Source organism: Pomacea canaliculata, linkage group LG8 (genome assembly GCF_003073045.1).
Source record: "Pomacea canaliculata isolate SZHN2017 linkage group LG8, ASM307304v1, whole genome shotgun sequence".
In the NCBI taxonomy this organism is placed as follows: Eukaryota; Metazoa; Mollusca; class Gastropoda; order Architaenioglossa; family Ampullariidae; genus Pomacea; species Pomacea canaliculata.
Genome location: NC_037597.1, coordinates 19,774,229 through 19,798,422, shown reverse-complemented (window position 1 = coordinate 19,798,422; position 24,194 = coordinate 19,774,229). Strand labels below are relative to the sequence as shown.

Here is a 24,194-nt window from a genome sequence, read left to right as displayed (position 1 = left end):
ACAAAAATTACAATGGCATCAAGAAAAATAAGACGAAAGTAATGAGCACAAACGATTCAGTTATAATTTTAAAACTTTTCTCATACCTCGTCCCTTTCCGACAAGTATTAGCACTTGTTAATGCTTATTGATGCTTATCTCTCCTTCTCTTAACAGCCAGATAAATAGTTATTATATATATATATATCTGTTATTATATATATCTGTTACCAATTTACATTTGCAAACTAGGGTAAACTGCATTTATCTGCGTTATATGAGTCAAGTAATCAGGGCAATAAAATATGAGTCAGAGATAGTTTGCTGTGATACATACGTTGCAAACCCAGACTGAAGACAATGAACTGCTCTTGAACTCTGCCCTTTGACACTGTGCACTGTAAATTAGTGAAATTAGTCAAGAGTGCTGAAGACCCTTTAAACCTGACAGGAGGGAGGGATGTGTACCAAGTAACATTGGCTGAGGGGTTGGCACATGAATACAATACTACCACGTGACCGCTACTCGTTAGGCACGTGACCCTGTAAACAAAAGGATCTCAAAAATAGAAACATCACTCTCAGCTCACTGCAGACAGAGAAGGAAGGAAGGAAGAGAGAGTTAAATCGACGGGACCAACACCAAGGACTGCAATGGTAGCGAGGCAAGTTGATTTAATAGACAATTCTTTTTTCACTTCCCTTTGGTTTGTTGCTGTGAATGTGATGGCAGTTGATATCACAACAACATTGCAAGAGGTTGACAGCAGAGTTTGCAGGACATTCAGGTTTTCGGTGACAGTGCATTTCATAAGGCTGGATATCTGATTTCTAATAAACATTCTTTAAATTCTTTAAAATGTTTGAAGCAAAAACAACGATTTTCTTCATTTTGTTTGTAAAATTACTTAGTCATCTTCTGGAATTCCAACGACGTGTTCCTTAATTACTAAGGGGAAAGAAATAGTGTTTGATGGCGAGCCAGCAACAAAGGACACCATGTACAAACCAGCTGACACCATTGCCAGCCAGGCACTTGACAGCAACTCAGGGGAGGAGGACGGTTGTGAGGCCAAAGCAGACTTGGAGTAGAAGTGTAGAGGAATAAACAACCAAATGTTGAACTCTAGCAGCAAAGTGTCCTCATTATGGGATGGCTTGCTGAGTGCAAGAGTGCTCACACTCACCGACCCATTGTTTTGCTCTTTCACTTGAATAGACACAGACCCGGATTCTGTAGGTGTCAGATTCTGGAAACACTGAAAGTGGAACATTCTGTAATACTTCAAATTAGCAATGAAACAGGACTGTGATACGAGAGGGCAAAAGAAAAGATAACTGTTGTTCTTTCCTACCGATGTGATGACATCTTGTCATCTGTCATCTGTTTCTCCCTTCGGATCTCTAAACCAGTGGATAATTCTCAAAAATTCAAATAAACACTGGGTTGGAGTGAGAGCTCGAAAAGAAAGATGACTGTCACTATTGCTCTGTCCACAGACACCTCGTCGTCCTGCTCGGCCTCGTCTCATGGGTCGCCGGGTACAAGGACTACAGCGACCGCATTCCCAACGGAGTTCGGGTGCCCCACCCGTGTAAGGACAACTACCTGTGGCACGGGGTGGGCCACCTGAACAGTCAGGGTGGCGGCTCCAGGAATGTTTTTGGAGTAGCGTTCCAAAAGGCTGGTCACGTGAGTGATTGTCTTTCTTGGAGTAACTATGGCGATGGTACGCGATAGACTGTACTGCTGCCTTCTACTCTTTACTGTCACCCTAACCGTTAACTCATGTACAGTATGTGACTACACGTACCCGACACAATGAATGAAACAAATTATTTTATTTTAAAGTAAAATGCAAATGAAATACTTTACTATGTCTCTAGAAAGGCAGGACGGGAAATTTATTCGTAAGGCACAGGAGAGTGGTGGACACTGAAACAAATATTTAATGTTTTGTCGTAATTAATTATTACATGAAATAAAAACATCTTTTACAAAATATCTCATTATCTTGTCCTCTGCAGGTGTGGACAAGAGAATTGTGTCAGGCAGACTCTGATGGAGATGGCAAAACTAACGGCGAGGAGCTGGGGGAACCCAGGTGTGTCTGGACCCCTGGCACCACACCTGAGAGAACTGTCGGCATTACTCATCCAGGTGAGTCTGTACAATGTTATAGAAGTAGCAAGAGAATGATGAAGAAGATTTGACTAAAATATTGTAATTAGCAATACAAAGATAATAACAATACTTTAAATCACTTTAGTTGCCATCCTTCCTTCACTGCAGGTGTATGCGAACCAATGGAAAGCGAACAATGCCAGACGAAGCCAGTCCCTGCCACCCCGGGTGAGGTGTACATATCTCAGAGAGACTGGATAGCCGACGCCTGCAAAAGCGATCAGTTTGTGTGTGAACACCTCAACACGACAGGTAAACAAACACACTGTTGAGCAGAGGGACATAAAACTGAACCATTGGGCACATACAACCCACGTGACAGTTCACATCAGAAATACAAAAAGTAGTTCGCTTCTGTAATTTGGGTTAAAACTGCAATATCCGTACAGCTGCGTGTTTAGATATTTGATAACAACACTCTAGTTCCTTCATTTAACTTTGTTGCAGCGGATGTCCGCAAGATGGAGCTGAGCATCCCGCTGACCCCAGTGCCTGCCAAGGAAACCACCTACATGTGTTCTTTCTTCGACTTCGAGAACGACACCGCCGACTTCCACATCATCGCCACCACCCCGATCATCAACAACAGCTACGTCATGCACCACATGTTGCTGTTCGGGTGTCGTGGCGGTACGGCTTCACTTATGTTGATGTTTACTTTAACAACTTCACAATAATTTTTTTCTAAAGTTAATCTGTGTTCCTTTAGAATTACAGCCAAAGGGTCTGATACTTTGCAATATTTATGTTTATTATTGTTATCGTCTGAGGCAGTAAGAATAGAAACTAACGTATAGAGTGTTTGTCCACGGAGTCCCTCAAGAACACACCCACACACCGACTCTCTCTCTCTCACACACACACACTGGTCGTTCTTTAATGTGTTTAGAATTGAACTATTGGATCTTGCCATTGAACACTTGAATACCAAACACTGAGCTAGCTGGAACTTAGACGGGTATGTGGACTTTGGGGACTGGGTGCGCCTTTCATCGCTGTGTCCACCGGCATCTGTTTATATGTTTTTGAAAGATGGTGGCAGAGGTAAACAACCATTCCCGTGCAACATGGGAGGCTGCAGTGACATCATAGGTGCGTGGACCTTGGGGCTGAGCGGTCAGTGCTTCCACCCAAAGGCAGGTTTTAAAGTCGGTGCCAACGGTTACAAAACGTTGCTGATACAGGTTGGTGAGCTTGATTTGTTAGCTTTATAGTTTGTTGCTAGCGATTCATGAATAATTGAGTACAAGTTGTTTCTTTCTTTTATGCGTTTCACTTCAGCTGTCTGTGTTTTCCCAGATGCAGAAATTGTGGTTTATTGTGTTCTAGTCTGTAAACAATGCAGAGTGAAGCGATGTGTTTGTGGTGATAACTAATAACATTATGTACATTATATGTATATTATGTATCCAATCCCCACCAAACATGGCAGGAACATTCGTTGTCGAATCAAATTCCTATAGACTATGTGTGACAAATGTGCATTGCTCCTGATCATGTTAAGATATTTTTCTGCATTTAAGATGCTACCGCTGACACCAAATGAAACAATCATAGCCAGAGGAAAGTTCGATGTAAATCTTGTACGCAGTCAAACGGGGACAATATAATTTGACATGACATGGCATTCAACAAGCGAGCGAGAGATAGAAAGACAGAGAGAGAGAGAGAGAAATGTCTGCAACTCCACCCCCCTCTTTATCTCCTCTTCATTGCAAATTTTGGGGTGAAGAATACCTGGAGTTCATCTCAAGTTCATTGACCCCACACAACTGAATTTGACCAAGAAGTGAGAGATCGAAAGATGACAATAAAGTTGCAGCTGGAAGAGTAAGAGGTAGAAAGCAACTCGGACGGAACTGTAAACTGTATTCTTCTTGAAAAGTGAAAACAAATCTTAATTTGCTTTGTCCTGCAGTATCATTGGAACAACCCCTTGTTGCGGTCAGACTTTGTGGACAGTTCTGGACTCACCCTGTACTACACCCCTAACCTCCGACCTCACAACCTGGGTATGTTGATGACCGGTCAGAATTACCTGGAGATTCCTCCATTCACTGACCTCACCATAGCAACCTCCGACTGCACGGCCACCTGCACCAAGCAGCTTCTCCACGGCGACATCCACATCACCGAGGCAGTCAACCACATGCACTACCTGGGTAAATGTCTCTTTGTTTGAAATCCACCAAAAATGTCGATGGACGTGAATTTTGTCGGTTGGTCTGTCAGGTTAGGATACTCAAACAACTCAGCAGTCTGTTTACTCTGTCTGCATGTTTGTACACAGGTAAGAGCATGTACCTGGAACATCATCGCGCCGGTCAGATGCTGACGTACTTGGCAAAGACCCCACCTACAACTACGACAACCCAACGCTCCACATGTACGCAAGCTACTCAGGTCACATTAATTAGGTATTTAAATGGGTAATTAGACATTAGCACTTCCCACTGGCCCACAGGCCCGGACATTCTTAAACACTTTTTAGAACTTGCCTGTAACATAACAAAGCAGTTTGTGTGTATGTGTGTCTGTACCCGCGTGCGGGTGTGGCATGACGAGAGAAACCACTTTAAGCTTAACTGTTCCCAAACCTATATATATATTCCTTATGTTGTGTACAAAGTCTGTATTTTCCTGTATTACAACCACTCACTGTCCTGTGTCCTGTACTCTATGACATCATCACGTCCCATCGTCCTCCTCTCGTCACGTGGTGTAGCATGTCCATGTCACATCTCAGGTTCCAGGAGCCGGTGGTAGTCAAGCCAGGGGATGTCATCCGGACGACATGTCACTTTAAATCCACTGACAAGCCCTCCACCACCTTTCAAGGCGATGGAACTTCCGATGAAATGTGTTACGGGTTTCTGACCTTCTACCCGGCGGAAAACATTCCGCACGGAAAGGAGTGCGTGTCCATCTACAAGTCCATCATCGACTGTGACCAGGAGTCTTACATGGAATGTGACTGGGAACAGAGGGGAAAGTTTTTTCTGGCACTCAACACCACCAGCCTGTACGCCAACATCACCGCAGTCTGTGAGGTAACCACAACCACCTGCGAGCACCCTCACCATGCTTTGCGCATGTCACCATCGACTCACCCGTGTCTACTTAGGAAAACTTCTGTTGATGGAATAGACCTGTACCTACGTTAAAAGCTTTCAAGTCCCACCTCGAAACCACTCTCTTTAAGAAATTATTTTTCATAAATACTGTACTACTGTGCGCACTCTTCACTTCTCCATCTTCGTCTTCATCCATGTTTGTTTTGCTGTCCTCTGTTTGCTGACCTCTGTTGACTGTCGGTTCACTTGTAGTCTTTCATGCATGGGGGGACTAAACTTGCAACTTCATGGGACAAGAAGTTCTACAAATTATTATTATTATTATAATCATTATCCTCATTCGCATAACGATAAAAGGCCAAACTTCCAAAGATCACGTGACCATGAGTTTTGCTTGCATTGGTTGGTTAGCGTAACGAAGACTAAAGATGCGCATGGGAACCTTCTCTTCCTGCTTATTATTATTATTATTATTATTATTATTATTATTATTATTATTATTATTATTATTATTATTATTATTATTATTATTATTATTATTATGTTATGTGTGTATGTCAGCCATTCAAGGTGTGCACCCGAGAGTGCCAGACAGCGCTGACGGATGCCATGGCGAGTGAGCCGTGCATGAAGACTCAGGACACATGGGACTTCGTCAAGCAACGGTTACTTACCCGACATCCCGCGGGTAGAGACTTCCTGGCGAGTATCCTGCCCTGTGAAGCCAGCATCTACAAAGACAGACTCACAGGTGAGAGTCCTCTCTTTACTGCACTTTTTTTTTTCCTCTCTCACACACACACACATCTTCGAGAAAACACAAATTATTTGAAAATATCAGCATTCTATACCCAAACAGAAAATTTAACAATTTACACCGATATCCAGGTGTGGGTTTACCAGGTAGGCGACAAACAACAACAGAAGGTACTCAGCAATCAACAAAATATTTGTTTAGATAGAATTTGAGATTACTATTATTACAAGTATTTTAATTCATTTTGTTTGACATTGTGAAATGCTGTGTGAGCTTGTTGTCTTGGGACAGAGCTCTCAAGTCGCAGCTGCGCCTCTGGAGTCGGGTGGACGACGGTTGTCGCCACATTGTTTGTGCTGCTGACCTCTGGACTTCAGTTGTGGACCCGCACGTGACCCACGGACACAGGACTTTGCTCGAGATAAACAGAGTCTGAGGACCGAGGACGATTTGCCCAAGGCTGAGCTGCTGGAGTGTTTGTACTGAATACTTCATCATCAACACTTTGTGGATGCAACGAAGAACCCGAACATTCATGCAGCTGTGTCATGCTTCCAGAAAATTCTATAACAAAGGATAGTTCAATACTTTAACACTGCAACATTCAGAAGCTCTAGCCATCATATTATTGGTATTTCTCTAAATATGATGAAATAAAACATTTTAAACTCTTCATGTAATCATTGCTTTATGAAACATTTATTATAGCTGTTGCGTGTTCATTGTTTAAAAAAGAAATAAACTATTAGTAGAACAAACAAACAACAAATGTTGTTTTCTCGGTGCGGACCAAGGATGTGTTACGAGGTTCTTGCCTCAGTTTCATCCTCGCACTTTTCTCGTGATGTTGGAATGTCTGACCACGTGGTTACTTCCCCTTGTACCTCAACAATGTAGTGTGGGACCCACTCAAATATTTGTTCTCATGTCAACCACTGACAGGCACCACAACCACCGCCATATTGAACGAAATCTCATGTGACTTGGCACCTACCACGTGACCACTGGACAAAAAAGGAAAAAATTAATAAAATATCGCCACGTCCCCGAAGAATAGCTAGAAACAGGAGTCCAAAAGAAATAAACTCCATTTTCTAAACACAAATATCAAGTGGACCATTACACTGACAGGTCAGTCCCACGGAAACTACACGATGGTCGTGAGGCGAGTTCACTCGATCCTTGCTCACTCTCAATGGTTTTGAAGCTAGAAAAGAAAACTTTTCTCTGGAATAAAGGTTTAGAGTGCTTTACATTAACAGTTGCATTGATATCTCTTGCAACCGGAAGACATACGCGGTGTGTCAGTCATCACTGAAATCTATCTTTTTTGTTCGTTTTCTAGAAAGATGTTTTAAAATTAATTTTAAAGATTTGCAAGGAAGTTTTTACTTCAAGAAAGAAAAAGTCCACATGGGAAAATAGGCTGATACTGGTATTATTATTATTATCGTTGGTTCAATACCCCATTATCGCAGCAAACTTTTCCACAGTCGACTCAACTGGCGGGAACGGGGACCTGATTCCATGGAGGATTGGCGGCGAGGGGAGAGGACCGGCACCACCCCCATGTAAAAGTTGTCCCCGAAAAAAGTGAAGTCTCCAACACCTCGCCCTCCAACCACCCGAACACCTGAAAAAGATTAGGGGATACCCTTTACTCTTTTGTACGTGAAGAGGTCAGATAGATTACACCAGGGCACAGACAACTCCGCATCACAGGTATGGCGAATAAACGTCAGTCAACAAAATAAAAATGTGAAACTAGAAAACTTGGAATGTTACTGAGTGTTTCCCTTCCCTCCTGATGTTACAATCTCGGACTTTATCCTTTAGTCAGCGGCACGTGTGACACACGTTTGTAAATTTGGTCTTATCAGTCCAGAACTGACGGGCGTCAGAGCCTTGCGCAATAAGCCCTCGTCCAGTGCAATATTGTTACTGTTTTGCGAAATTTGATGTCACTAAGTCACGTGACATTTGAATCACTTTTAAAGACACCTCCCTACGGGCCTGGGTGACATCTGGTGACAGACATCCCATACCTCGTCTTGCGGTCACTGGAGGAGAACCAGCAGAACACAACTGCACCCAGTGGACCACTTCCACGGAAACCACAACTGTCGGAGTGTCCGCAATGGTCGTGAGGCGAGTTGTCGTACATCATTTTTCATTCTCGCGGGTTTTGTGTCTGTAAATGTAAACTAGAATGACAGGAACTTTTTAGTTCAGAATTTTTTCCATCTATAATTCAGTTTAATTCATCTTTATTGTCTATAAAAGGCACAGGAACGTAGTGTCATACGTTGAAAAAAAAACGCAGTCATGCCTCCCACAGTAGCAGGATCGGTCACATGTCACACAATAGCAGACTCAGTCGGACAACTGAGACGAACCCCAGAAATGGTGCCTTCAATTGAATTCTTGAAAAATTTAGAATAAGTAAAAGATCTCATCAAGAACAATAACTCTGTCCCTCATTTTGATTCCAGACACCTCGTCATCCTGCTTGTCTTCGTCTCATGGGTCGCCGGGTTCAAGGACTACAGCGACCGCATTCCCAACGGAGTTCGGGTGCCCCACCCGTGTAAGGACAACTACCTGTGGCACGGGGTGGGCCACCTCAACAGTCAGGGTGGTGGCTCCAGGAATGTCTTCGGGGTAGCGTTTGAAAAGGCCGGTCACGTGAGTGATTGTCTTGACTTTTGTGTGGACACCGACACTCGCCAGGCATTAAGACAAACTGTAGACAAGTCCGACAGTCCACTAAGGACCAGAATATTAATAATGGGGTATACAAGGAACCGTTGTCACTGACAGTGTGTGGGCATGCAGAAACACACAGGTGCACGTGCACGCATGCATATACACGTAGCATTTTGAACCGAAAAAATCTACCCCGAAAATAATCCCTAGATAAATTTTACAGGATGCTCGAGATACAAATCCTAACCCCAAATACAAGTCTTAGTCAAGATCGTCAGGTGGACGGACGGACGGACGGATTTTGTTAGTTCAGTCAACAGTCATGCAGGATAGCACTGGTGTCGGTGATCATGTGACAACCTTGTCACCCTACCAATCTGTGCGGGATTCATTTTCTAATAATTTATCACCGATGTTGAGAGCTGGTAACACAAAACACAGATAACATTTTGGGGTCAAACAGGGGGAGCAGCCTGACAGTTGACATCCCCTCGTGAGATAATGTAGGACACACTTGGAGTTGCCCCAGTCAGTCGTCAACCTCGTGAAAGGAGAAAAGGTGGCAAAGAATGTTAGCTGACTTGTAAATAATACAGGTCATAATAAAGTTATTTTAATAAAATTTATTCATATAGTGTTTATCTCATCATCAAAGCGCTGGACAAAAAGTATAAACACAAAGAATAATAACAACAACAACAACAACACATACAGGAACGCACGCAACATGTAAGCAGATGTAAATGAAGGTTAATACACATATAAAGTAAATAGGATCCTTTGTTGCTGATGCAGGTGTGGACAAGAGACCTATGTCAGGCAGACTCTGATGGAGATGGCAAAACTAACGGCGAGGAGTTGGGGGACCCCAGGTGTGTCTGGACACCTGGCACCACACCTGAGAGAACCATCGGCATCACGCACCCAGGTAGGTTTGTGAAAGGTTTATGACGAGCTTGTAATACACGGTTGAGGAATTATCATCATCTGTGTGTCTGTTTTAACGAGAAGCCAGTTGATGAGAACTGTAACTTCTTCTCCGCCGTCGACTTCATGAAATTCTTTACCTGATGTCTGAGGTGCTGGTTGCTAGTAGATAATGAGTTAAAGAACAGGAAACAAAAGTAGTCTACAGGTGATCTGTTTGGTGGTTGCAGGGTACCTATAATGTAATACAGATACAACCTGAACCCTTTCTCTTACGAAATATTATTTCTCAGCCTTTAGAGTAGCAAAACCTATCGAAAAATAATTCATGTTTAAAATATTTTAATGACATTATAATAAAACATTTGAAGCCTCTGTCAGTCGAAAGTTCAGTTACGACTTCACTGCAGGTGTCTGCGAGCCACTGGAAAGTGAAGAATGTCAGAATAAGCCAGTCCCTGCCACCCCGGGTGAGGTGTACAAATTTCAGAGAGACTGGATAGCTGAAGCATGCAAGAGCAATGAGTTTGTGTGCGAGCAGCTCAACACGACAGGTAAGACATACAGGTAGACAATCACATGTACACAGGTGTTTAATCATCATACACGCAGGTATATTAGTACAGTGTACACGTTTAATAGTTTTTATTAGATTGTACGCAATGACACAACTTTGTGTTATTACATCATGCACTACACATCAAAAGATTATCAACTGTCATCCATTGGTTCCAGCGGATGTCCGCAAGATGGAGCTGCGCATCCCGCCCACCCCAGTGCCTGCCAAGGAAACCACCTACATGTGTTCTTTCTTCGACTTCGAGAACGTCACCACCGACTTCCACATCATCGCCACCACCCCGATCATCAACAACAGCTACGTCATGCACCACATGCTGCTGTTTGGGTGTCAAGAGGGTACAAATCCAATCTTTCTGTGTGGAAGCAGAGCTAGTCTCGTTAATCTTGTTAATCTCGTCAACCAGTGTCCTCAGCTGGTGAGATCGACACCTCATATTTTACTTATCATCGGAGACAATGAAGATATTAAGTATACACATGACACCCGGTGTCCCCTGTTTTCCTATTGGTCGGCTCCTTTTCTGACAGGATTTCTGGGAAAAGACATGTTTCATATTAGAAAATAATGAGAAATTTATATTACAAAGTAATCAGTGAGGACAATTTATCTTATCATCAGCAGTTTCGTGCTTAGTATCCGTCTTTACTCTGGTAAACCTTTGACCCTTTAGGCCTCATCTGACATTAGGAAGTGTTTACAGGGTTGACAGGCCATGCAGTTAAAGAACCGTTCGAGTGCAACATGGGAGGCTGCGCTGATATCATCGGGATTTGGACCCTGGGACTGAACGGCCAGTGCTTTCACCCACAAGCAGGTTATAAAGTCGGGGCCACGGGTTACAAACGGATGATGATACAGGTGTTTGCCCTATTCTTCTATCGTGTTTGCGTTTATTATGTAACTATTATTTAGTAGTTGAATATTTTTTTCTGTGTGTTTTTATGTTTAATGGTGAGTTTAAATGTTTTTCTGGAACTTCACAGAATGTTCTTATTTGCTGTGTGTGTGCAGTACCACTGGAACAACCCCTTGCTGCGGTCTGACTTCGTGGACAGTTCTGGAATCACCCTGTACTACACCCCTAACCTCCGACCTTACAACCTGGCCACGCTAATGACTGGTCAAAATTACCTGGAGATTCCTCCCTACACTAACCTCACCATAGCAACCTCCGACTGCACAGCAACGTGCACCAGGAAACTTCTCAAAGGCGACATCCACGTCGTGGATGCTCTCAACCACATGCACTACCTGGGTAACCTCCCTTTATTTACCACTGATTCCAGCAACTCAACAAACTTCATCTGAAACGGAATGTTGTAGACAAAGTAGACAGATATATATATAGAAGCTCCAGTAAGGTTAATACTGAATTTTTTTTTCTTTTAGTGGGGCAGGAGGTCAAGATATTGGTAGGAAAAGGTCAAACGTTTTTTCAAGATCTGAAATTAACTGAGTGTGTGTCCGCATATTTATGTAGGTAATATATGTGTACGTACATATGTATGGATATATGTTCAGGCAAAAGCATGTACCTGGAACATCATCGAGACGGTCAGCTGCTGACATACTTCGCCAAGGATCCTGCCTACAACTACGACAACCCAACATTCTACCAGTATGGAAGCTTTTCAGCTCACTAATTAGTATTTGATCTTCATTAGCAATATCAATTATTTTATACTTTAGGCTTTAATTATCATTCTCTGCCACTATCAGTTTCTTTCTGGGGAAAAAGTTTGGTTCTGTAACATTATCCATAATCATGTGCAGAAGATAGGTTCACGTGTTTGCATTTATCAGCACAGTTCGTTGCATCCTTTATTTTTATCTACCTTTTCAGCCTTGAAAGCTATCTCTAATATGTGTCAAAGGACTAAATTTTTATTTAAAAATTCATAAATTCCTGTATAAACATATTGTCTTGTAGACAAAGGATATTAGTATCCGTAATCTTTAGTTGCTGGGGAGTGAGGTGTTAGAGGGTGTCCTGCTCCAATCTCAGACATTTATTGTCTTCGTGGACTCCATTGTCATTAGAGGGTCCAGAGTCCTGTATGCCCTACTCCTTTCTCAGACATTTATTTCTACTCTGTGAGTTCGTGGACTCCATTGTCACGTGTCTCAGGTTCCCGGAGCCAGTGGTAGTCAAGCCAGGGGACGTAGTCAGGACGACCTGTCACTTCAAGTCCACCGACAAACCCTTCACCACCTTCGAAGGGGAGGGCACCTCCGACGAGATGTGTTTTGGTTTTCTGTCGTTCTACCCGGCCGAGAACCTTCCAACCAACAAACAGTGTGTGTCGGCCTATCGAAACCTGATCAGCTGTGACCCGGAGACAAACCTGGGGTGTGATGTCGACGAGTGGGGGAAGTTCTGGCTGCCGCTAAATACCACCAGCGTCTACCACAACATCACCGCCGTCTGCAAGGTAATCACCAACAGTCACGTGATCATGTCAGTCACGTAATGTATGTATGAGTACCCGTGTAACTCGCTTTCAGTTGGCAGCAAATAGAGGGTGCAGACAAACCAACAGACTGCTTCACATGTGACACGAGATCAAAAGTAAATTTATTTTTTGTCGCAGCCGTTTGGAGTGTGCACGCAGGAGTGCAGAGCCGCGTTCTCACGTGCCGTGCAGCACGAGCCGTGCATGAAGAACCCTGATGCGTGGGACTTCATCAAGTACCAGTTCCTGTCCCTCCACGACTCGGGTAGAACCCTGTTGTCAAGTGTCCTGCCCTGTGAAGTCAGCATCTACAAGGACAGCCTCTCAGGTCAGACCCCTTCCTAGACACCATCAAGTCCGTGTGGTCCTCCATTGTCATCGTCCACCTTGCTTTAGCCCAGCGGTTCTCAACCTTTTACATGTGGCGACCCCCCTGACGAACACCGGTACGTCCGCGACCCCCCTTAGCCGGCTAGGTCGGTGGAAGAGCGGGGGGGGGGGGCAGCTTTAGCTAACCTCGAACGCCGCGTCGAGGAAATCAATGCAATTCAACAACGGAAGAGCAAAGTTCGTATCTGCAAGAAGTATAACTGTTAATGAAATTTTACTAAAGCTAATAAATATTATTTTATTGGACACTCACTTTGATTAATGAGAAGGTTGAGCCTGCTTGCTGTTGCATAAAGAAGCAGCTCAGCCTCTGCGTCAACACGATTTCTGTATTTCGACTTCAGTGCTGCCAATGCTGAAAATCCTTGCTCACACATATACGAAGTTGAAAATGGCAGAAGAACTTTCATTGCTTTCTCAGAAAGGAGAGGATATTCACCGTTGATGCTAATCCAGAATGTTGGCACTGGTGTTTATTGAAGACCATTTTCAGGGATTGGTCACTCGAAAGGTCGATGAGCTGCTCTTCTTCTTGCGTGGACAACCCGCTTGTGCTAGGATCAGCCAGAAATGGATTACGAATCCAATCGTATTTAGTCACATCAATTTCAGCGAAATAATGCTGAAACCTTTCTTGCAGTCCGTTTAGATGGGCAATAATTACATTCTTCACCTGATCAAGATTCAAGTTGTCAGCCTTGCACTTACACAAGCACGGAAACATATCAAAAATATTTTCTTGGCGTATCTTTTGAGTCCACAACGAAATTTTTCGGACGAAAGCATTCATCTTGTCAGTTGTTTGTAATATGGTGGTGTAATATAGGGGAGTCAGCGATGAGAGATTGGGGGAGAAAGAGGGCAAAAGGCGAGAGGAGGGAGATTGGAGGCTTAATTGTTGAGAGGGAGATTGTGTTTTGAGTTTTGGAAGTGAGAAGTCACTGCATGCCGAGACAGTGTACTTGAATAGGAAGAAGAGATTTGGAGTTTGAGCCCCGCACCACTCGGTTACACAATGTAAACTAATTCCACTAATACCAGTATAAGAAACTTTTTTTAAAAAATGACCACCTTCGCGACCCCCTTGTAGGCACGTCGCGACCCCCCAGGGGGTCGCGACCCACAGGTTGAGAACCGCTGCTTTAGCCCCTTGTACCACCAGTACAGTGAGGGTGGACTGTCTGTACAACCTTGCCCTCAGGGTATCTGTCTGGTCACGTGACACCTGTCGGGTCGCTGGTGCTGTCCTCCTCTCTGTGCCACGCATCAGAAGAGAACTTCATCAGTGTTCACACCTGATCCTGTATACATAGAAGTTCTCAAGACTGACCTTAAAACTCATTTAAAAAATACCTTTTGTAATCTAGGGTACCTTCTCGTTCTTCCTGTTCGTCCATGCGCGTGTTTGATGTTTACCGTGGTGTCACCCGTTTGCTGAACGACATGCGCTATTTCATGATTATTTCGATTTTGTAGTTTTATTAACTAATATATAATGGTTATCGTTACTGTCCTATGTAACATTTACGTATGCTTTTAAAAAACTTTCAGAAAGGGAACCAGACCCTTCAAGTTCGAATCTTGCCTCTGGGGCTGCTTGCATGAACATGGTCACGCCAGTCATGTTGCTTTCTGTGTTTTGGTTCCGGACCTGGAGCTGAGCAGCGCATGGAGCTTTGTTTACCATAAACAAAAGCCGATGATCGACAAAACCAACCTCCTCACCGCTTATGAAAACCAAGAAAACAAAACTTTAAATGTCTGCCCCTAGTTTCCTCCCCTCTCTCTCAACAAGGGAGGAGATTCTGAGTGTTTGTATCTTCTGTCCTCGTGAAAGTTCACATAAAATTTACAGTCTTTATGAATACTCTTATGTCTGGAATGGAAGATTCGATCGCTTCCGAAATCTGGTGAATGTTTGGTAAAACTTCACACAAACACATGTGTACTTTTGTGTGTGTGTGTGTACTTGTGTATATGTGTGTACTTGTGTGTGTGTGTGTGTGCGCGCGCTGCTATGTGTGTGTGTGCTGACTTACGGAGACATGGAAGTAGGTATAAACACATTCAGAAACGCTGACATACAGATCCAACAGACAAACAGATTTACGCCAATATACTGTATAATAAATATGTTATATATATATATAGGTATGTTTTTGAAAGAAGTGAAAAAAGCAAGAGGAAAACACTATTACACATAAACTATTTTTTAAAAAGCGTGTAAGTACATATGCACGAACGTGCACACTTATATCTGTACACACAAACACACATGAATACAAACAGGCACGAATATATACAGAAATTCGTGAATATCAATGAGTACATAAAGACACTAGCAGACAAATACACTGAGAGAAAATTTGACACGGAAGACAATCTGACTGAGACGCAGATTGACAGAAGGAGGGAGGGTATGATGAGTGCTCATGTCCTGTGAACACGCATTCTAACAATAAACATATGTTTACATTCTCTGACCTTCGCTTGAAAGTGTGACGATGCCAACACAATTCTATACAACCCTCGACAGTGCAGCTTTTGTACACGGTGCAGCTGGTACTGGTACACATAAATATGAGTCGACGAGACCTCAGGCGGATGAACGTTTTTATTCACCCATTTCCTGCATCCTAAAGTTTTCAGTATAGCAACAGATAATAGCAATGTTATTAAAAACACTACTTTTCGTCCTGCTGGGCAAAAATATTCATTATCAAGAGTTATTTATTTGGGGATGGTGGAATCGGATTTCATAGTTGTTTGAACAGCGGCCTCCAACCCTGCGACACGTGACTGGACAACGGTCGGGTGCAGAACACCTTCCCCCGGTCGACCCACACGTTGGGAGTTGGCTACCCGACATCTTGGAGGGTTGGAGAACTACAGGAGGGAGCTGAGGTGGACATCGACATCACAAAATCTGGCCCCGAGAAAACATCTCGGACCGTAAGGTCACAAAACTGTCTTTAATTGACCTTTTCCTTTGATCTTCTTGACCCCTGGGTGATACAATAGACAATGGACGTGAGCGGTAACCTGCATGCTCACACACACACACACAGATTCCTAACACCTTAGTATTTGCTCTACGAAAAACAACTTGCTAGCAAATGAGTTGCACAAGCCGTAGATATGGTTAAATTAAGGGTACAAGTATCAGTAAATTAAGGGTACAAGTATCAGTAAATTAAGGGTACAAGTATGGGTGCACGAAAAGTTGAAAGGTGATTTTACCCAAAATCTCTTCTGTAAACTGAATGACATAAGGACAGCTTCACACAAGTTTCTTGTCCTAGCCAACCTGCTTGTAGCTACGCCCCATGTGACCCCAGGGGTCATGCAAATAGTGTGGGCTGACAGCCAGTCGTTGGCCGGGTAGCGCCATCAAGCGATCACACCATGTGGTGCCATGGTAACCAGTCGTAATATAAAGCACCGCCACTCTTACCGTGAAGCAGAACTGACGAAGATAAGAAGTCAAGATGGTTGGCAAGTCTTTTTCCTTCAGGTGATGTCTACTTTGTGTAGATCAGAGTCAGTGAGCGCGTACGAGAGTGTGCGTATGCGTATGAGTGTGCATGAGCGTGTGCGCGTGTGTGAAATACGTCGAATCACTCTGCACCCGTTTATTGACATGTGTACTTAGTACTTAAATTAGAGAATCATTGTGAAAAGAGAAGAAAGTAAGAACTCACACCTTATTTAGTATATGACATGTCTTATTATGACACCTTATTGAGCTCATTATTGATTGCTTATTCCCATTACCACTTACTTACAGACTGCTCCCATCTCTGGTTATCCTTTGTCTTCTTCACGAGACCCTGAGCTACAAGATATACGAAGACATGATACCTAACGGAGTACGGGTGCCCCACCCGTGTAAAGCCAGCAACCTGTGGCACGGGGTGGGCCACATGAACAGTGAGGGTGGCGGCTCCAGGAACGTCTTCGGGGTGGCGTTTGAAAAGGCTGGTCACGTGAGTGATTCTCAATTCACATTTCATAAACACTGCATATTATATAATAATGCATCAAAATATTATTCTATGACTACAATGTACTATGTAATAAATATCAAATAACCTTTTGTATTACACAGGTACATATTATTTAGACCAGTATTAATTTTTATAATTTAAGCACGTCTTAGAACTGATGAAATAGTTTTAAAGAAATAAGTTTAAGCTTTGTGTGTATTCATTATAGATCACTTATTTTCAATTCTTGTTTCTCGCAGCTATAACTGCTTTCTATAATTAATGCCTAACAATTAAAATTCTAGCCCCGAGGAAGGTGACGGTTTGAACACCTTAATTCACCCACCCCAACGACCCAGTAAAAGAACAGGAGACTTTTGTGTGTTTGTCTCAACTTGTGTAACGGACAACTACATGCACCATGAACAGTCAGAGTGAACAAGATGACCTCTGTGTCCAATCTCTTGACCTGCTGCATTTAAAAACAATTCTTTCATCATACGATTCTGGTCATTCAAATTTATATAACCGTTAGATGTGTAGCAAAGTATTTGTTGTTTCCAGTCTAATAACGATGTAATGTAAACGTTCTACAGTTTTCTCACAAATGTACAAGATGCTGTCTTTTGTTTGTGTGTCGCATGAAACCTGTCGCCAACAGACGTGGACGAGAGAATTGTGTCAGGCTGACTCTGATGGCGATGGCAAAACCAACGGCGAAGAGCTGGGCGACCCCAGGTGTGTCTGGACACGTGGTTCTACACCTGAGAAAACAAGTGGCCTCAGTCATCCAGGTAGATTAAAAAAAAACAAAACAAAAAAACAACTCAGAAAGTGAATCTGAAGAACAAAAACTGTAAGCTGCATTGCATTTGCAGAAAAAGTTAATTGGCGGACAGGTAGTTGATTGTTTCGCTCTGCTTGAAATACTAGAAACTTCAAAGGAGTCAGGAAACCACTCACTGTGCTTTATAAAGAAAAGCTTTATAGATAAAATACGAAGTCCACTACAGCTGAATTTAACATCTGTCATGTGACCAGTGGTAAGGAGGACATGAAACTTTTCCAAAATTAAGAACTAAACGAAGTTGACCACATTTCCACACCTAGAGAATCACTAGGTAAATAAAACATTCACTTGAACAATCCGTCATTCATAAAGACATTTTCAGAAAAAGAATTAACATTAACAGGGTTGGGTTATCTCCCTCGCCTGCCTAAAGAATACTCGTAAGAAATGTTTTGTTGTTATGTAACAAAAGTTTTTTTTGTCTATTGTAATGTTTGCTATTTTTATGACTGTGCCATATGAGTATATTCACCGACACTAACTCTGTTGTTTTGCAAGCAACAAAAAGAATTTTAAACCCTGTGGCTGCGATTTGCTTGACTCAGGTATCTGCGAACCTTTGGAAAGTGAGGCATGCCAGTTGAAGGAAGTTCCTCCCGCCCCGGGTAACGTGTACAAGTATCAGAGGGGGTGGATGGCTGATGCTTGCAAAAACGGCGAGTTCGAATGTGAAGACCTAAAAAACACAGGTATGAGCGACGAAAACCATAATTTTGATTCACAAGAAAACAGAACACATACACACTCCACTAAAATTCATGAAATACTCAAAGACTCTTTTGTTCATATGATTGGAAGAACTCAGCAAGTAAATAAAAAATGTTTAAACTTGAGTCTTAAACTAGTCCCTGTCCCATCTTCTAATAACGAAGACTGAGCCCAGACTTCTGCCTTTATTCTCTCCCCGTTAATCCAAGAGACTTAACGCCCTCCCCTCTACCCCTGGTCAAACGCAGGACCAACAGACTCACTCAACAGACACACTCAACAGACTCACTCAACAGACTCACTCAACAGACTCACTCAACAGACTCACTTAACAGACTCACTGATGTTTACTTTCTCTTTTTCTCTTCGTCCAGCGGACGTCCGCCAGATGAAGATTCGCATCCCTCCTACCAGGGTGCCGGCGAAGGAAACGACTTACATGTGCGCCTACGTTGACTTCGAGAACGTCACCACTGACTTCCACGTCATCGCCAACACCCCGATCATCAACAACAGCTACGTCATGCACCACATGACCTTGATGGGGTGTCCCAACGGTGAGGACACAGTGTTTGAGCATTTCCCAATCTTGAATCACAGACATGATGAATGAAAAAAAAAATGAAGAGGTCATTTTTTTATGAGTGAAGGGAAGTGAATGAAAGACCGAAGTAGGTAACTCTGAGGTTAGAAATACACAGTATGTCAGCCCACTGAAGTTAGATATGTCAGTTGAGACTTAACTCTTTATTCACAGGATACGAGGATCCAGAGCAAGCACTTCACCAACCGTTTGAGTGCTACATGGGTAGCTGCGTGGACATCCTCGCCGTCTGGACTCTAGGAATGAACGGTCAATGCTTTCATCGAGATGCCGGCTTCAAAGTAGGAGCTAATAGCTACAAGAGGTTGAGGATAGAGGTGAGCTGCCCCTGATGGTGCGTGTGTGTCCTTCAGTTACAGTGTATGAAGGATATATTGTATGACATATTCATCTCTTTTTATTTGTTGTCGTCTTTTTGTTCTTCAAACTGCTGCTGCTAATGATGATGATGATGATGGAGCAGCTAGCATTATATTTTTTAAGAGATACGCTCTATTTTCTGTGCCACTGCAGTACCACTGGAATAACCCCATGCGACAGTCGGACTTCGTGGACAGCTCCGGGTTCACCCTGTACTACACCCCTCACCTTCGGCGCCACAACATGGGCATGCTGGTGGTTGGTCAGGAGTACCTGGAGATCCCGCCCTTCACTGACCTCACCGTGGCCTCTTCGGACTGCACGGCCACGTGCACCAAAAACCTTCTAAAGAGCGACATCTATGTCACGAGCGCCTTCAACCACATGCACTATCTGGGTAACCTCCCTTTGTTAATAATCTTTCCTGTCTAAACTCGCTTGACCACTCAACGGCTGGTAAACTGCAGCCGTGAAACAATGATGATGATGATGTGTTCACTGTATGTATAGGTAAAAGCATGCTCATGGAACATCATCGTGGCTCACAGATGCTGAGGTACATCACCAAGGACTTGGCCTACGACTACAACACCCCTGTCATCCACAGGTGAGAATACAATAGGAAAGGGTGTACACAAATCACGTGTTATCTCTCTGACTTGCTAACATCTCCAAAGTATCCCTACACAGCATGATGTGTACCCTGATTAAGTTAAAGGCCTACCCGAGTGCAAAAATTCGGGACAGAACTGTGCTGTGTGATATGCTGTATGATATTTGGTATTATTCTGATCACTCGACCCTTTATCCTCGGCCAGTTTTTCAGACCCGCTGGTCATTCAACCCGGCGACACCATTCGGACCACGTGTCACTTCAAGTCCAGCGACAAGTCAGTCACCACTTTTCAGGGGGAGAACACCTCAGACGAAATGTGTTATGGTTTCATTACTTACTTCCCTGTGGAGAGCGTGCCTGGCAAAGCCTGCCTCTCCCCATGGAAGGGGTACATGGACTGCGACCCCAGCACCCAGTTCGGGTGTTCTTCGCAGGAGAGAAAGAAGTTTTCTGGTCAGCAGCTGAACAACACCAACCTGTTTCGCGACATCACCAGCGTCTGTAAGGTAAGGACTATAGGCAAGACATGCCTCAGGTGTGTTTTTTCGTGTGTACTTGATGCGCATTTCATCAGCTGTGCTTCAAAATGATATTTCGGTTAGGCTTTATCAGGGCTTCTGCTTACGCAAAAAATTGCGTACAGTACGCATTAAAAGGACCCCTTCAATTTTCGTCCATGGGGTCCCAGGGGACCCCTTCAAATTTGGGCGAATAACATACAAAGTTCGGTAAGTGTAGTGGCTGACATCGTAGCCCAGCGGTTCTCAACCTGTGGGTCGCGACCCCCTGGGGGGTCGCGACGTGCCTACAAGGGGGTCGCGAAGGTGGTCATTTTTTAAAAAAAGTTTCTTATACTGGTATTAGTGGAATTAGTTTACATTGTGTAACCGAGTGGTGCGGGGGCTCAAACTCCAAATCTCTTCTTCCTATTCAAGTACACTGTCTCGGCATGCAGTGACTTCTCACTTCCAAAACTCAAAACACAATCCTCCTCTCAACAATTAAGCCTCCAATCTCCCTCCTCTCGCCTTTTGCCCTCTTTCTCCCCCAATCTCTCATCGCTGACTCCCCTATATTACACCACCATATTACAAACAACTGACAAGATGAATGCTTTCGTCCGAAAAATTTCGTTGTGGACGCAAAAGATACGCCAAGAAAATATTTTTGATATGTTTCCGTGCTTGTGTAAGTGCAAGGCTGACAACTTGAATCTTGATCAGGTGAAGAATGTAATTATTGCCCATCTAAACGGACTGCAAGAAAGGTTTCAGCATTATTTCGCTGAAATTGATGTGACTAAATACGAGTGGATTCGTAATCCATTTCTGGCTGATCCTAGCACAAGCGGGTTGTCCACGCAAGAAGAAGAGCAGCTCATCGACCTTTCGAGTGACCAATCCCTGAAAATGGTCTTCCACACAACACCAGTGACAACATTCTGGATTAGCATCAACGGTGAATATCCTCTCCTTTCTGAGAAAGCAATGAAAGTTCTGCTGCCATTTTCAACTTCATATATGTGTGAGCAAGGATTTTCAGCATTGGCAGCACTGAAGTCGAAATACAGAAATCGTGTGGACGCAGAGGCTGAGCTGCGAATAGCAGTGGGTACGAACATCGCACACAGGTTCGCTTCTTTATGCAACAGCAAGCAGGCTCAACCTTCTCATTAATCAAAGTGAGTGTCCAATAAAATAATATTTATTAGCTTTAAGTAAAATTTCATTAACAGTTATCTTTCTTGCAGATACGAACTTGTTGTTCTTCCGTTGTTTGATTTCCTCGACGCGGCGTTCGAGGTTAGCTAAAGCTGCCCCCCCCCCCCCCGCTCTTCCACCGACCTAGCCGGCTAAGGGGGGTCGCGGACGTACCGGTGTTCGTCAGGGGGGTCGCCACATGTAAAAGGTTGAGAACCGCTGTCGTAGCCCAATCTATTGTCGTCTGCTACAAGGTGAGAGTTACTTCCCTTGCACTGCCTTTTTTCCCTTACCGGGAAGAGTTCCAAGATGTTGACAGCGTGGTTAAAATCATCGTCTCAGAAACGGAAAGAAAGTGAGCACCCCAGGTACAGTGAGCATAAGCTCATCACAGATGCTTGCACACTCTTCATGGCACAGAAATCTCGCCGTTTCTGACTAGACATTACAGTGCTTTGTGTGCCTGAAAGGCAGTTGAAGAAAGTAGTTGATTTGTTGGGTTTTTTTTCAGCTTTGTAAAGGGACTCCTTAGAGTTAGCCTGGGACCCCTTAGAAATCTGAAGAAGGGGTCCCTGGGACCCCAAAGAATTTAGCCTTAGCAGAAGCCCTGGCTTTATTATCTGTTTCAGCTGTTCTTTAATAAAAGCCTTTACTTCACAATAAGAGCTATTTAAGTGTGCTTCACTGTTGTTGTTGTTGTTTTGCTGTTGTTGTTGTTGTTGTTGGTGGTGGTGGTGGTGGTGGTGGTGGTGGTGGTGGTGGTGGTGGTGGTGGTGGTGGTGGTGGTGGTGGTGGTGGTGGGTGGTGGTGGTGGTGATGATGATGATGATGATGATTCCTACCCTTCCACCTGTATTTCAGCCTGTCTCAAAGTGCACGGAGGAGTGCAAATCAGCGATCAAAGCCGCCATGGCACGTGAGCCGTGCATGCAGACCCAAGATGGCCGCGACTTCGTGGAGAGTTTGATGCTGCGACACAGCACGGGGCGGATGTTGATGGACTACCTACTGCCCTGTCAGCTGAGCATCTACAAAGACGGTCAGAAAGGTAGGATGTGTGTCTGCGTGCGCAAGCGTGTGTGTGTGTAGGGGGAATGGGTCTGTGTGATTGTCCCTGCTTACATAGACCGTGCTGACCGTTACATTTGTTACTGGTCAACCGACCGACCCACCCACTCACTCGCACACTTTCTCAGACTTTCTCGGTGTCCTGATCTTTCCTCCTCCTCCTCCTCCTCCTCCTCCTCCTCCTCCTCCTCCTCCTCCTCCTCATCATCATCATCATCATCATCATCATCATCATCATCATCATCATCTACTTGTGTATATACATTGAGATAGAAATTTACATTGTGCTAAATACATACATACAAATGGATTATGACATTGTACATTTATATTTAGAATAGGTAATCGACGAGAGGCCAGTTGCTTATATAAAACTATCTTGTCCTCAGCAAATGCACTCTTTGTTGTGTGAAGTACCAATGATGTTACAACGGGTGAGATAAGTAAGTGAAGTAGCTGTGATGTGATATGTTCTGCTAGTCTGTGCAATTATTATTCTGTGTCATGAGCAGACGGCGAGGCATGTACAGAAGCAGTAGTCGATGAAACTTCAGGCGGCGAGACACCTGAGATGACACTCATTCTCCTGGCTTTTCTGGTTCCTGTGTCCTGCCTCTGGTCGTGGAGCTGAACACCCGGCAAACTGACCCACCCATAACCGACACGGCATTTCATCAAGATAGAGGATTGCATTTTAATTGCTAATTATCTTTCTTTCAAAATCTGCTTTACACGTTTACAAGTAGTACATCTAAAAATAATTCTCCTTCTTGTTGCCTTTTGAATATTCTTTCCTCTTGTAGAACAATTTTGTTGAACAAGAACGACAACATCAGACCGTAAACAGCCGAATGAAAGGTCATGCACAAAACTTAACGCATACCTGGAGGTAATAAAAATTATTTCAAGAAGCTTTTGTTTTCTGTTTTAGTTTTTAGTTACCGTCTGTTAGCCCGTTAGTCCCTTTCCCTATCTGCAACAAAGCATACATCCAAACTATACATTAACTGCTGTCTTGGCTACCATGTTGACGTCCAGGTAAAATAGATATTTTAAAATTATTTAGCGGATGAAATACTCATTTATATCAGCTTATTTCATGCTTCGAGGAGTTAATATTTCTCAGTTATCTTTTTATACGATTTTAAAAGTACTTTTATCGCCGTTTCTTCTTACTGTTTTTTCGAAGCCTTAACCGAGAACAGTCAAAGGGCGACAACACGTTCATTTATTTTGATCGCTAGTTGC

General features: G+C 43.5%; 3 protein-coding genes across 3 annotated transcripts; all 3 read left to right on the top strand.

Annotated features, from left to right (window-relative positions):
* The first annotated feature begins 495 nt into the window (after window positions 1-495).
* Window positions 496-5,079, top strand: LOC112570228 (DBH-like monooxygenase protein 1 homolog). Its single transcript, XM_025248571.1, has 9 exons — window positions 496-644; window positions 1,480-1,672; window positions 2,008-2,140; window positions 2,273-2,416; window positions 2,612-2,794; window positions 3,197-3,348; window positions 4,083-4,326; window positions 4,455-4,550; window positions 4,911-5,079. The coding sequence occupies exons 1-9, from the start codon at window positions 634-636 to the stop codon at window positions 4,928-4,930; spliced, it is 1,176 nt and encodes a 391-aa protein (XP_025104356.1). The 5' UTR covers window positions 496-633; the 3' UTR covers window positions 4,931-5,079.
* A 2,920-nt stretch (window positions 5,080-7,999) lies between these two features.
* On the top strand, window positions 8,000-14,833 carry LOC112570227. Its single transcript, XM_025248570.1, has 11 exons — window positions 8,000-8,143; window positions 8,488-8,680; window positions 9,497-9,629; window positions 10,039-10,182; window positions 10,364-10,546; window positions 10,912-11,069; window positions 11,223-11,466; window positions 11,733-11,829; window positions 12,340-12,643; window positions 12,803-12,992; window positions 14,606-14,833. The coding sequence occupies exons 1-11, from the start codon at window positions 8,133-8,135 to the stop codon at window positions 14,713-14,715; spliced, it is 1,767 nt and encodes a 588-aa protein (XP_025104355.1). The 5' UTR covers window positions 8,000-8,132; the 3' UTR covers window positions 14,716-14,833.
* Window positions 14,834-16,908: 2,075 nt separating this feature from the next.
* On the top strand, window positions 16,909-23,577 carry LOC112570414 (DBH-like monooxygenase protein 2). Its single transcript, XM_025248830.1, has 10 exons — window positions 16,909-17,040; window positions 17,702-17,834; window positions 18,436-18,579; window positions 18,973-19,155; window positions 19,356-19,519; window positions 19,716-19,959; window positions 20,073-20,169; window positions 20,381-20,684; window positions 22,740-22,926; window positions 23,459-23,577. The coding sequence occupies exons 1-10, from the start codon at window positions 16,909-16,911 to the stop codon at window positions 23,575-23,577; spliced, it is 1,707 nt and encodes a 568-aa protein (XP_025104615.1).
* The last annotated feature ends 617 nt before the right edge of the window (window positions 23,578-24,194 follow it).